This window comes from Heloderma suspectum, chromosome 2 (assembly GCF_057233095.1).
Source record: "Heloderma suspectum isolate Gila_16-S chromosome 2, 16-S_ref, whole genome shotgun sequence".
Classification (NCBI taxonomy): domain Eukaryota; kingdom Metazoa; phylum Chordata; class Lepidosauria; order Squamata; family Helodermatidae; genus Heloderma; species Heloderma suspectum.
In genome coordinates this window covers 296,311,130-296,325,503 of record NC_139459.1, presented here as the reverse complement: position 1 = coordinate 296,325,503, position 14,374 = coordinate 296,311,130, and the positions used below count along the sequence as shown (strand labels likewise).

At 41.8% G+C, this 14,374-nt stretch overlaps 2 protein-coding genes across 8 annotated transcripts in view; both read left to right on the top strand.

Annotated features, from left to right (window-relative positions):
- SUSD3 (sushi domain containing 3) overlaps nt 1-6,931 on the top strand; it is a 61,685-nt gene extending 54,754 nt beyond the window's left edge. For 5 of the 6 annotated variants that reach the window (XM_084839989.1, XM_084839987.1, XM_084839986.1 and 2 more), the window contains one exon: nt 6,189-6,931. In XM_084839989.1, coding sequence (XP_084696115.1) covers nt 6,189-6,405 — 217 coding nt within the window. In that variant the 3' untranslated portion in view covers nt 6,406-6,931. The remainder of the gene's footprint in view (nt 1-6,188) is intronic. The other variant, XM_084839991.1, reaches the window with a different exon arrangement.
- Nucleotides 6,932-12,970: 6,039 nt separating this feature from the next.
- CARD19 (caspase recruitment domain family member 19) overlaps nt 12,971-14,374 on the top strand; it is a 40,811-nt gene continuing 39,407 nt past the window's right edge. For both annotated transcript variants that reach the window (XM_084839982.1, XM_084839980.1), the window contains exon 1: nt 12,971-13,092. In XM_084839982.1, coding sequence (XP_084696108.1) covers nt 13,056-13,092 — 37 coding nt within the window. In that variant the 5' untranslated portion in view covers nt 12,971-13,055. The remainder of the gene's footprint in view (nt 13,093-14,374) is intronic.

Below are 14,374 nucleotides of genomic sequence, written 5' to 3'. Positions count from 1 at the left end.
GCCGAAGAAGCTGAGGTTGATCGGTTCTATGCAGACCTAGAATACCTTCTAGAACTAACACCAAAAAAAGATGTCCTCTTCATCATAGGGGATTGGAATGCTAAAGTAGGAAGTCAAGAAATCACCGGGATAACAGGCAGGCATGGCCTAGGTGTACAAAATGAAGCAGGACAAAAGCTAATAGAGTTTTGCCAAGAGAACATGCTGATCATAGCAAACACTCTTTTCCAACAGCACAAGAGGTGACTCTACACATGGACGTCACCAGATGGTCAATATCGAAATCAGATTGATTATGTCCTTTGCAGCCAAAGATGGAGAAGCTCCATACAGTCAGTAAAAACAAGACCTGGAGCTGACTGTGGCTCAGATCATGAGCTGCTTCTTGCAAAATTTCAGCTTAAATTGAAGAACGTCGGGAAAACCACTAAACCGTTCAGGTATGACCTAAATCATATCCCTGATGAATATACAGTGGAGGTGAGGAATAGATTTAAGGGATTAGACCTGATAGACAGAGTGCCTGAGGAACTATGGACGGAGGTCCGTAACATTGTTCAGGAGGCAGCAACGAAATCCATCCCAAAGAAAAAGAAATGCAAGAAAGCCAAGTGGCTGTCTGATGAGGCTTTACAAGTAGCTCACGAAAGAAGGGAAGCGAAAAGCAAGGGAGAAAGGGGAAGATATACCCAACTGAATGCAGAGTTCCAGAGAATAGCAAGGAGAGACAAGAAGGCCTTCTTAAATGAACAATGCAAAGAAATCGAGGAAAACAACAGAATGGGAAAGACTAGAGATCTCTTCAAGAAAATTGGAGATCTCAAGGGAACGTTTTGTGCAAAGACGGGCATGATAAAGGACAAAGAAGGCAGGGACCCAGCAGAAGCAGATGAGATTAAGAAGAGGTGGCAAGAATACACAGAAGAACTAGACAGGAAAGATCTGAATGTCCCTGATAGCCATGATAGTGCGGTCACTGAACTTGAGCCGGACATCCTAGAGAGTGAAGTCAAGTGGGCCTTAGGAAGCATTAGTAACAACAAAGCTAGCGGAGATGACAGTATTCCAGCCGAGCTATTTAAAATCCTAAAAGATGATGCTGTTAAAGTGCTGCATTCAATATGTCAACAAATTTGGAACACTCATCAGTGGCCACAAGACTGGAAAAGGTCAGTTTATATTCCAATTCCAAAGAAGGGCAACGCCAAAGAGTGTTCAAACTACCGCACAATTGCGCTCATTTCACATGCCAGCAAGGTGATGCTCAAAATCCTACAAGCTAGGCTTCAGCAGTATGCGAACCGAGAACTACCGGAAGTACAAGCTGGGTTTAGAAGAGGCAGAGGAACTAGAGATCAAATCGCCAACATTCGCTGCATCATGGAGAAAGCAAGAGAATTCCAGAAAAACATCTATTTCTGCTTCATTGACTACGCTAAAGCCTTTGATTGTGTGGATCACAACAAACTGTGGCAAATTCTTAAAGTGATGGGAGTACCAGACCACCTTACCTGTCTCCTGAGAAACCTGTACGAGGGTCAAGAAGCAACAGTAAGAACCAGACATGGAACAACCGATTGGTTCAAAATTGGGAAAGGAGTACGACAAGGCTGCATATTGTCACCCTGCTTATTTAACTTATATGCAGAGTACATCATGAGAAATGCCGGGTTGGATGAATCAGAGGTCGGAATTAAGATTGCTGGGAGAATTATCAACAACCTCCGATATGCAGACGATACCACCCTAATGGCAGAAAGCGAAGAGGATCTCAAGAGCCTCTTGTTGAGGGTGAAAGAGGAGAGTGCAAAAGCTGGTTTGAAACTCAACATTAAAAAAACTAAGATCATGGCATCTGGCCCCATCTCTTCCTGGCATATAGAAGGGGAAGAAATGGAAGCAGTGACAGATTTTACTTTCTTGGCTCCAAGATCACCGCAGACGGTGACTGTAGCCATGAAATTAAAAGACGCTTGCTCCTTGGGAGGAAAGCTATGGCAAACCTAGACAGCATAGTAAGAAGCAGAGACATCACCTTGCCGACAAAGGTCCGTCTAATCAAAGCTATGGTTTTCCCATTAGTAATGTATGGATGTGAGAGCTGGACTATAATGAAGGCTGAGCGCCGAAGAATTGATGCTTTCGAACTGTGGTGCTGGAGAAGACTCTTACGAGTCCCCTGGTCTGCAAGGAGGTCAAATCAGTCCATCCTAAAGGAAATCAACCCTGAGTGCTCATTGGAAGGACAGATAATGAAGCTGAAGCTCCAATATTTTGGCCACCTAATGCGAAGAGAAAACTCACTGGAAAAGACCCTGATTCTGGGAAAGACTGAAGGCAAAAGGAGAAGGGGACGGCAGAGGATGAGATGGCTAGATAGCATCACGGATGCAATGAATATGAACTTGAGCACGCTCCGGGAGAGAGCGCAGGACAGGAAGGCCTGGAGTGCTATGGTCCACGGGGTCACGAAGAGTCGGACACGACTGAACGACTGAACAACAACAACAACAATGCCCAGAATGGCAGCCATGTTATGAATGAGCAAACTCCCTGGCAGCCTTTTTCTGAGAGTGCCCATGACACTCTCTCAAAATTCCAAATTTGCCCACTAACTCATAAAGGTCGGGGACCCTTGCCATACATGGATGTACTATCTCTCTAAAGAACTGACATCGGAGTCCTTCCAATCTTGCACAACCCCAGTGGGAGCTGTCTCCCTGAAGAAAATGATCAGGCCTTTATGAATAAGATCTTTATGGTCATGAGCAAATAACATTAACAGCACTAGCCTGGGATTAGGCTCAATTCCATATCTCATGAAATATCTCTACTCCAGAATCTTGTCACATGTTTGCATTCCCGCCACATGTGCCATAAGTCCCATGAGTCTTGCATTCCAGTTGACTTAGTGGAGAGTGCTTATTTTTAAAATGTGAATGGGGATTTACATCCAGGTCCACCAGATGTTAATGTGTGAATAGTTGCCTGTGTCTGCAGTGGAACCAGGTCCCAGCCTGACAACTGGCTCTGTTAATTTCTAATTGTTACTGGGATTGATATCCTGATGGAAATGAAGAATTTGGTCAGGCAATTTCCTTTAGACTATCCATTGATTTCAGTGGGATGTAAGTGCAAGTAGACTGCATTGCGTGTGCTGCTTTGAACAGCATTCCTAGAGACAATTGATACTACAGGGATTCAATGATGATTCAGAGAAACAAACCTTTTGTGTGTGTCCATGGTGGAGTCAACATTTGTGGGAATATGGTCCTTTCCTGCATCTTAGCTTCCAGCACCTCTAGCAGATAATGACTACAGAAATCATTCTGAATCAAGTCATTCTGATTCGAGCCAATTAAAATTTATTGAGCCATTAGGATCTAGTCTTTTGTGGCATTTATGCAATATCCAGCCATATTCTAAGGACAACATGTAACTGTCTAGATAGTTTGCTCTCTGTTACACTGTCGAAAAGACTCTTGTGTTACTGCGCTGACATACAGCTTCAAAGAATAATGTCACTCTGGGATCAATTATAGAATCTGGAAACCAAGTTCAGTGTAAGGAGCACAAAACATTTTTTTAAAAGGCTTCTGTCTGAGAGGGCGTTTCTTTTGTGTTACAACTGCCTCCTGACAGAGACCTTGAAAATGAAAATAGTTTGTATGCATTATCCAGCATGTAGCAGTCAGTTAGCAGGCAGCCACACCTTTCTCCTCAAATATTTTGTGTCTTTCTGCCTCTTTTCCTCCTTTGTTGCTATTTCAGTTTAACTTTTGATTTGTAGCCACTTTGATTCTTACCTCAAGAAAACTGAATTTGGTGGGTGATACCATACGAGAAGCATATGCTTTTAGCAACATGTATAGAGTTCAGTGAAATGTTATCTGTAACTGTGGTAGGCCCAACCCCTTCTGACTGACACCTCAGAAGCTGCTGTCTGTAAGTCAAAAAGTAGAATTCAATAAATTTATACACTGGATATGAGTTTCCAGCCCTTGATTAGAAAATCTTTACTCTTTGATTTTCCTGCAGCTTCTCTAGATTCCTGCTTTTGAACGATATATTTTACAGTGTATCATCCTTGAATAGCTAAGCAATCTGCCCACCTCCAACGCACTTCCTGTTGAAATATATTGATTTCCTCTTTAGCTATGCTAAGTTAATTTAAGAAGAAGGTGGATGTGGCATCTGAGAAATGGCTTCATCTCTGAGATGCTATAAAGATCTTGTCTAATATGGTTCCAGCAACTTTTTTTTTTAACTGACACACCAGTTAAAAAAAAGGCAGTTCATATCAATCATTAAATTTCATGAAATGTTATATATTGTTGTATTTATCTAGTATTTTGCCTGTAGAGAGAGTCTAAAAATATGTGAAGCTTTTAGGAGGGCATTACATTCTGACCTGGTTTGTACATAATGACAACCCAGAGTTTGGGTTGTTGCCATACCCAGAGTTTATCCATGATTTGTCTGCTAGACGATCTTGCAAAGCACAGGTTGTTTTTTCAATTCCTGTGGTTTTTTAATTCCCTCCTGCTTTGTCCACTCCCTCCCTGTATCCCAAATGCCTTTGCGGCACTGTAGTACTGGCATGTAGAGCGGCTGATTTTTGGTTTTTTTACACTATTGCCCGCCACCTCTGTAGCCTGGTGAAATAACCCATGCACAACCTATGGTTCTGGGTTCACATGTAGCGGCAACTCAGGATTCAACACCCCAAACTCAACCCATACTCTGGGTTGTCATTATATGTGAACCAGGCATGCAAAAATGGTGTACTGTCTACACTGCTAACATAGCCAAGCCAACGTAATACAACTTCTCCTACTTATATAAATGAAAACTTATATTCTCTGTCAGTTCTCACTGCATACCCTCCTTTTCCAACTTACATATATGTCTGCATTTTATGTGTCTCTGCAGAAACTGACAGTATTTTCCTCTGGGAGGAGCTCCACAAGGTGTGGATATAAGATCTAGAAATGATATAAATAAATGTATAAGCAAGCTGATAAGGGTGTAGAGGAGGATAGAATAGATAAGTTGATCAGCCCTGCTGTGATTTAGCCCCTTTGGCAATGACCAAGTAAACATTCTATGAGAAATTGGTGCAATATATTATATATTAAGTAAATATATGGTTTTGACATACCATATATTTATGGTATATAAATATATTTCCAGAAGCAGCGCAGTCAAACCTAAGAGAATGTTTCCCTGGAAGAGCCTTGACATTTGGGCTAGCAATAAAGTGCCTATAAATGCGGTAATCCACAGTAAGAAGCATAAGAAAGGATATATTGAACTGTGAACAATGTGAATGTTAATCTCATTTAAAAAATCAGGGTGTACATTGCAAATAGTTTAAATTATTCCCGAAAGGTATAATTTAAATGCACCTTGAGAGAACAGTTATAGGAACAGTAGTTCCCCTGTAGATGCAAGTGATGTTTCAGTGATGTTGCCGCCCAATACCAGAAGTCAGAGCTGACTCCTTCAAAACTTCCTAGAATTCCACCTCTCAGCAAATGTGCAATTGGCTCTTTCTCATTAATTCAGCAGCCAAATTCTACCTCACCAGTTCCAGGACCCAGATAATCTCCCCTGAAGAATCAAGCAATTATTTCATCTGGCTTCGCTTAGAAGCTCAGCTTGTATGATTACCATACAAGTAATGAATGACCCTCCCTTGGAAAGCCTGCATTAGCACAAATCAAAGCCTACTTCACTATTAATCTGGCTAATTTTTTTTTAGAACTGTGTTGAATATGGCTTGGTTTTTTGTTGTTGCAAGGAATTAGACCAGATGATTTTAGACCCTAGCAATTTATTTTATCATTTTTACTCTTATTCTGGGTTCCTTTATCTGCTACCAACTGTACACCACCTAGTGCATATACTGACTCTAAATCAGGGATGGGCAACGAGTGGTGCTCCAGATATTGCTGGACTGGAACTCCCATTAGCCCTAGCCAGCACAGCTAATGACGAGGAATCACATCTGGAGGACCACAAGTTGCCCCCCCCCCGTTCTAAATTAATGCTAAATGCAAATAAGAACACTACTGGTTGTGTATTCTAGATTCTTATCTGCTGTGCTATTTAATTCAGGGGCTACAAGGAGTCAAGGCTATAGTTTTTCTAAATTAAAAAAGTTCCTTTTTCATTTTGTTTTACAGTTTCCACAAAGAATGGACTGAAGACATCTCTGAAACTGGCTGTTGTGGAGAAAATAATATACACAGCAAATTAACCAAAAACAGCAGGGCACTTGGTAAACAGTTAGTACCAGGACATAATATTGCCGTACATACCATCAGTACAATACATGTTGTAGAGGTTTATGGACATGAACAGGATATGCTTGGGACACTGAATACTCATTTACCTGGATAAACAGCCTCAGAAATGCAATTAAGGATTTACTGGACCAAAGCAAAATGCAAATATAGATACCTGCTGAATGTGCCTTAAAGACTGCACAGAAATAAATGTTTTGATTGTTCTATGTATCTGTTATTGTGATTGTCAGAACATACCTACAAATTTAACAGATTTTAAAATTTTTTATTTGAAAATGAATTCCGGTTTGATTTAAATAACACAATGCATCCTTATATATAACAGCAAGCTGCCATTTCCACAATGTTCTTCTTTTTTTCTTTTCTTTTTTAGCAATCACATTTGGAAAACAATGATATACTGTTCTGGTATATGTTTTTGCATATCAGTTCTTAACTGTTTGTACTTTTGCTGCATGTGAAGACCCTGACAACAACAAGGACAAATGCACATGACTGCAAACTTATTTTATCCTTTGTTTTTATAAATAGATAAAAGAGAAATAAAATGTATTTTTGCACAATAGTATGATGGAATTACAATAAAGATTTTTTTAAATTATGAAAATTGTCAAACACACATATGACTCCATTGTTCAGATTGTTCAGAAGGCAATCTTCCATTTCTGATACCTCAGTCAACTTCAGTTAAGGGTATATATGTATTTATTTATTTAAAAGACTTATATCCTACCTTCACATTAAATGATTGTCCAAGGTGTCTTATGTAAAACTAAAAAGTTTGGAAACAAAAATCAAACAAAACATAAACAATCTGATATCAATCAAAAATCATTGTAGATAAAACTGAAACTACCCATAAATGAAAACCCATCAAAGGTCTGGGTAAATAAAACAGCTTTTGCAGGATGTGTAAAAGATATTAAAGTGGACACAAAGCGTACATGTATGAGGAAGCTATTCCACATCCCAGGTGCCACAGCAGAAAAGTCCCTGTCACTAGTAGCCACCGATTTAATCTCTGAACATGAGGGCACCTCGAGCAAGAATACTACTGAAGATCTTATTATATGGGCAGATTCATATTTAAGTACATACCAGATCCTTACAGTCCCTCAGGATAACTACCCTGAGAAAACAACCTCCAATTCTTGAAAGTGCAAGCAGACTCCAAGTGAAGTTGTTATGTAATTCTTTTATGTAAGACGTAGAAGTGATACAGTCTTGCCTCCAAAGCTTACAGTAATATTGCATAGCAGGCATGTAGTGCTTTATAGCATTCAAAGTACTCCACATACAGTATCTCAATGCTACTTGCAACATCCCTGTAAGGTATATCAGCATTATTATCTCCATATTACAGAAGGGGGAGGGGGGAAAGGGGAAGATGAGGAGATGAGAAAGGGCTAAGATAGAGCAGCTTGCCCATCTAATGAGTTTGTGATGAGGCAGGGTAGTCAAGGTGGTGCTCTCCAGATGTTTTGAACTACAACTCCCATCATCCCTGACCATGGATCATGCTGGGAGTTGTAGTCCAAATGGTTTGGAAAGCCCCAGGTTGCCTACCCCTTTGGACCATGAACCTCCTGGTAGTGGCTCAGCTTTGTAGCTGCTAACTCATGCCTGGTTTTCCCCATGAGCAAACAAGGAAAGCTGAGGTTGAGGAAGATGCCAGGGTCTGACAAAAGGATAGTGGCAATAGAATGGAGGCAAGTCCAGAGGAGAAGCAAATATGGGGAGGCTACGGTGGCTCATGATAGGGTTTGCTGAACAAATAGTCATTTAGCAGGAACTTAAAGAGCCGTAGGCAGAGAAGGGGGATGCCCCCTTCCCCTCGCCCCATGCCTATCCCTGTCTGCCAATGGTTTGCAGGCTTCCTGGCTTTTGTGCAGTTCTTTCCCCATTCTGAAAGGTTGTAATGCCTCTCCTAAGCCTTAGGTACTGGCAGTAAAAGCTTTACGCTAAAATATGCTACTATGTTTGGTATTTTTGGCCCTGCCTCTTTGCTTCTTTGAGAGGTTCAACACTCCTGCTGTAGATGAAAAATCCAAATGGAACTAACTCACCAGGCTGAAGAAATACTAACTAACCAGCCAACGTTTAGTAGTAGTAGTAATAATAATAATAATAATACATTCACAACCATAGGAGGCAATAAGGAAGGCAGGTAGGTTTACAGAAATGACATTAGCAGAACACTGTGATTTATTAAAGCGATCTGATTGTATAAGCTGTGGAGTTATAACTATATAAAGAAATTGCTCTCAGATAATTTGGTGATGCTTGTGGTTCCATTTCCCCTATGAATACGCTTTGTTTAGGATAACTATACCCCCTGGAGCTTTCTTTATTGCTCATGTAAAAATTATGTATCATCAGAAAAACGAGCACGAGAAAGATGAAAGCAGCCGAGACGATTAAGCAAACACATAAAAGACCAGGTTTATTACATTAACCTTTAGCAGCTAATGAACTGGGACAGGCTGATCCTGTGGGTCCACTTCTGATGCAGCAGCACAAACTGGCGCACAGTCCTGGGCAAATGCGCCTTCTAGGAAACTCACCATCTCTGAACGCCCACTACATGAGCAGCACAGGGCTGTGCTGGCTTTCACTTGGCCCTAGCAAGGCTATCCGTGCCTCTCCCAGTAGGTACACCTTTAGATGCTTTTTTCCATGGTATAGACTGGCCATGACAGAGGCAAAAGGGGTCCCCACACGACACAAGTTTATTAGCAGCTCCTTCATCCAAGATGGAAGTTGGATCAGATTGCTGGTGTAGGGGCCCCAATTTGTGGGGAATCCTTATCCATATAAAGCCCACCTGGTCTGTTTTAGCACCAGTGCTAAACAATCCCATTTGTTTAACAGCCAGCGGGGTCTCGTGGTCAGAGAGACAGACATGGTGTTTTGTTCTTGTATGCGCTAATCACAGCTTAGCCATGGATTTGTGATGGGCCATCAGCAAGACAGGCTCTGTCTCAACCATGGCTCTTTAGCTGTGAAACAGTAACCCACTTCAGACAATTGTTGCAAGTATGAGCACCTCAGACAGCTTTTCCTGAAGTAATTTGTTATTATTTACTAGGGCTGAACCCTGAATAAATACACTGATAGGCACTGAGGGAAGGTGGTGAGGGCCTCCAGCGGCCAGCTCCTTGTGTCCTTCGCCACCTGTGCTCTAGGCCTTTGTCCATCCAGTCAAGTAGGTTCTTTAGCAGAGCTGCTGAACCTGTTTCAGCCTAGGGGCAGAATTCCATTTCGGAAGAGCACATGGGGGGGGGGGCGCATTCCAGTGGTGGGCAGGGCCAAAGGCAAAAAGGGGTAGGCCAAGTAGCAGGGCCAAAATGCCATCGTATTGCACCTGAAAACTCTTACTGCCAGCAACTAAGCCATAGGAGAGGCATTTCAACATTTTAGAACAGAGGGAAAACTGCACAAAAATCAGGCAACCCGCAAACAATGCGGGGGGCAGGGGGGAGGCATGGCAAGGGCCCTTTAGCCTGCAGCGCTGGCTTGAGGGCTTTCACCTAATCTCACACCATGAAGATGGAGAGCTAATCTCCCAAACAAATGGAGTAGCAGGGTACCTCTGGGGTGGGAGTGCCATCCTTCCAGGGGTGCATCTAGTGACCTCTCAGTTGGCCTTTGGTTGTGGCTTGGATTGCTTGGCCAGTGAATCATATGGGTTTTAGGGTGCAATCCTATCTAGATAGGCGGCTGCCTCTGAACTCGGAGGTGACCGCCTATCCAAAGCAAGGCAGGAGAAGCATGGAGGGGATCATTCCCTCCACGCTTCTCCTGGCCTGCTTTTACGGCTATACAGCCGATTGCAGCTAGACACCTCCTCTTGCAAGCGTGGAGAATGAGGCTGTTTCGCACTGCCTCTGAGGCAGCGCAGAAGTGCGGGGAGGTTGGTTCTCTGGGAACTGACCTCGGAGCACGGGCTCCGAGGTCGGTTCCCGGAAAACGGCATATCCTATGGCTGTCTAGCCGCTGTCTAGCGTCTATAGGATTGCTTCTCCGTTGGTTAATAAATTCATCTATTAATTACATTTGTCTATGGATAAAATGTTTCTGAAGCAAGATGCATGCTTTATTTTCAGATGATGCGTACATGTGTTGTGGTGGGCATATTCTTATAAGAGGCATTCCCTCTTTGTGAGATAAAAGGGGGATTTTTTTTTTTTTAATATGGTGCTTAGAGATGCCACATTTCCAGAAATTTTGAAGGCATGGAAAAAATAACACTTTTTCCCTCCCCCCCCCCCCAGATTTGTTTCCTAGTGTTTGTTTTTTTCAGGAAAAAATTGGGAGAAAATTGAAAAATAAGTGATATTTTCTTTTTAGCACTCTTTAGGACAACCTGGTCCAACCTGTTGCTCTCCAGATATTTTAGACTTCAGTTCCTATCAGCCTCAGGTAGGATGACCAGTGGTCAGGACTGCTGGGTATTGTAGTCCAAAACATCTGTAGGGCTACTTTAGGACTGTAAAACAGCCTTTATGTTCCTAAAGTTATATTATGTATAAATTGGTTTACTCATGAAATTATTGTTATATCTGAAAACTTTAAAAACTGAACTCAGTAAATGTGTAATAATTGTCTGAATAAACTATACTTTAAAATTTTAATATATGAAATATGATTAATTGTATGAGCAAACCAAGTTATACATAACATATTTGAGATTCCTAGTTTATGTCTGACCAAAGGGAATTTCAGCAAGTAGTCCCTGAAACATCTTTATCATCCTACAACCCAGAAGAAGCAGGACGAACTGGAGGCAGAGGAAGACAAGCCCAGAAACACAGGACTTTGTAGAACAAAACCCAAACTGTCAGGAATGTACATTTTCTTCCATATTATGATTATTCACATGTTGGGAAACTGAGCATGACTTGGAGCATCCCACAATGCTTATCAGTAAAAGGTGCATTGGATCAATAATTTTAATAAGAAATAAAATAAAAAACTATGCTGAGAATCTTACACAGAGAATTAAAAACGTTTTCCCCATGGCTTTATTATTTCCAGATATTTTACATCTCTAATCTTTCTATAAAACTCTTATTACATAGTTTCTAGAAATCATTTTGGGGGGAGAAAAAAGCTTGGTAACAATAAACACCTTGTCTTAAATTCTAGAAGAAAATATTTCATAATCCAGCATTGTTCGATTTTTCCAGTTTTTCCGGGGGGGGGGGGGGAAGAAAAAAACTTTTCCCCCTGAATTTTTCCAGGTTTTATTCTGGGCCTTCACATCTCTAATGGTGCTTGTCATCTGCAGTTTGAATAAGTATTTGTATGAAAACTATGTTTTTTTAAAAGTTCTGCAGTCCTCTTTAGTTGATTATAAAAATAAATAAATACAGTAAAACAAACACTGAGTAATATTAGACACTGAAGCCTTGGTATTGATATGAATGGAACTATGCCATGGAAAGATTATAAAACATTTCCTATCTATAATAATAAAAGAGGATATGTACCTGTCTGTCTGTGCCACAGTGCCAAGACCATGAATCCTAGACATCTCAAACTTGGCACGCATACTGAGGGGACCCTAGGGGTGTGCACCTCAGACTTATTTGGTTTTTAAAACACATTAATTTTAATGAATTTAAGGGCATAATCCTATGGCCACTAGTCAGTGGCTAGACGGCCATAGGATTGGTCGGTTCCCTGAGAACTGACCTCCACCCCCTCCTGCGCTGCCTCGTAGCCAGTGGCCCTGTGCTCCGTGCTCAGAAGAGCAGTGCAGAGCAGAGAAAATGGGGCATTCCTGAGGGCAGGGCAGTCGGAAGTGCCAGTACGGCACTTCCTATGTGTCGTCTGGCTTCTCCTCCCTGGGTTCTGAGGTCCTGTGGCTAGACAGCTGAAATCGGCTGTCTAGCTGCGAAAGCAGGGTGGCGGGAGTGCGGCGATCCATTCCTCACCACCCCTCCCGCCCTGAAGTGGATAGGAGGTCGCCCCCGGGGTCGGAGGCAACCATCCATCTGCATAGGATTGCTCCCTCCATGTGTCTGTGTCAGTACCATCTTCAGTCATGAGGTGGCAGACTTTCCTAACAAGTACATATCTTTACACAACAGCCAATAGCATTCGAAGCTAGATGCCAATGGACAGAGTTATATGATTGCTTTCTGCCCCCTGCTCTGGGGCAGCCCACCATCAGAAGGATGGAGTGGACAGATTCCTTCCTCAGCGGGCTATAGTGTTGCACCATGGCAGGGGCTATTCCAATCTGTATTAGGGTGGGTCCATTCGTGTGTGCATGCGTATGAAACCTTCACTGCGGGAACAGCAAAATATGAATAGTGTGACAGTATGCCTGTCAATATATTCCAGTTTAAGTATTTATGCTGTGGTAGAACAAATGTTAGATCAGGCTGGAACAGTTTAATAAATTTACATACATATGTATGTATATTTACATACATATTTGATAGCTTTGCTGAAGTGTTTAAAAAATTGCAGGCGTCTCACTGCTTGGGAATTAAAGGACAAATAAATACAATAGGGTGACATTGACTTTTCTTCCCCATGTGAACAGAGCAGGCAGGTGCTTGTTTTTCAAGGGCACAATGAAGACCTCTGCTGGCCAAAGCCTTAAGGTGGCTCTGGGATTTTACTTTCACTTTTCCACAAACTCGTCACTAAACTTCCGTTCCTGACAGCAACTTAAGGGGACAATTTTCCAACTTGCCAGATTTTATGGGTTTCTTTCAACCATAGCAGGAAATGCTGTCAGATCCATGGGCAATGCTCTTCAGAAAATGTAAGTAGTACATTATTTTCCAGAAGGATGTGTTCACAAAAAGAGCTTCTCAAAGAGACTTTTAAAGACAATAACTAAAGCTTTGCTTAAGGAGGCTGCAAATGGCTTGGGGGGGGGGGGGAGCGGCTGCAAGTTTGATTCACCCCAAGACTTCCTTTTTGAGAATCTGCTTTGCATTCTTGTTGCTGGGATATTCACTCTTCCTGTTTATCATCTTTAACAAAGAAATCGGTCTGTATTGCAAGGAGGATGGGGAGACAGTAGCCATATCAACCACCTACCCTGTTCAATAAAATAATCTTATTTGGGGATTTATTTTTTAGTGTTAAGCTATTCACCTTTAGTTTCTGGATTTGTCTATATAATAATTTAGTACATAAACAACTACATGAAATGAAACAATATGCATGTTTCCAAGTTTTAAATTTGTCAATCAAAAATACTTTCTCCCAGAATTGCTACTGTGGCTCATGCCATCAAAGAGGTTGGGGGGAGGGAAACATTGAGAATTACTTTGATTGGTGTGTGTGTGTGTGTGTGTGTACATTTCACCCTGGAAGTGAAAATAATGAAGACAACTATAGCTCCTGGAAAAAACTGTACTTTCCAATGATATTAGTACTTCTATCTGTGAAAGGGTTTTGGACAACACAGCTCCTTAGATACAGCAGTCTTTAAGGGCCTGTTTCTATAATCTTAAATACAGAGGCTGTTTCAGATGTTGCTAGTTCATGGACGATATTCCAAATGAACAACCATAGCGTAGACTTGTTTACCAGGACGGGAATTGTATGATTAGTTTGCCACAACTTCGTCCTTGCTGTTATAAGGATTTTCCACATTTGCTAGTGAACCATGTTTCCTGAGTGTTTGCAGTTGTTTGCTTCTAGACTAGCACTGTTTTGCCAACCCACTGGGTGGCAAAATGAGAGAGCTGCTATACTAACCCCACCCGTACCAGCCCCGCCCAGTCAATACATTTGTCAAGGCAGACAACTCCAGAATGACTGAATCATGCCTCCTCTCATCCTTTCCACTACTTTCCCACATCTGTGCTGATTTATGCCCACATCAGTGACATTAAGAACTCAGCACGGAGACTGCACAGGGCCCTACCACTCTGCTCTGAGAACATCTGTGAAATCTAGGTATGTCAGAAGTCTCTTTGCTCGCAGAGCTGTGGGCTGGGCAATATCTTACATAATTTTCAAACTGACGTTTGAATTGTGAACTCCACTCCACTCCGTCTATCTGAGATACTAAACCTGGCATTGCTCACATG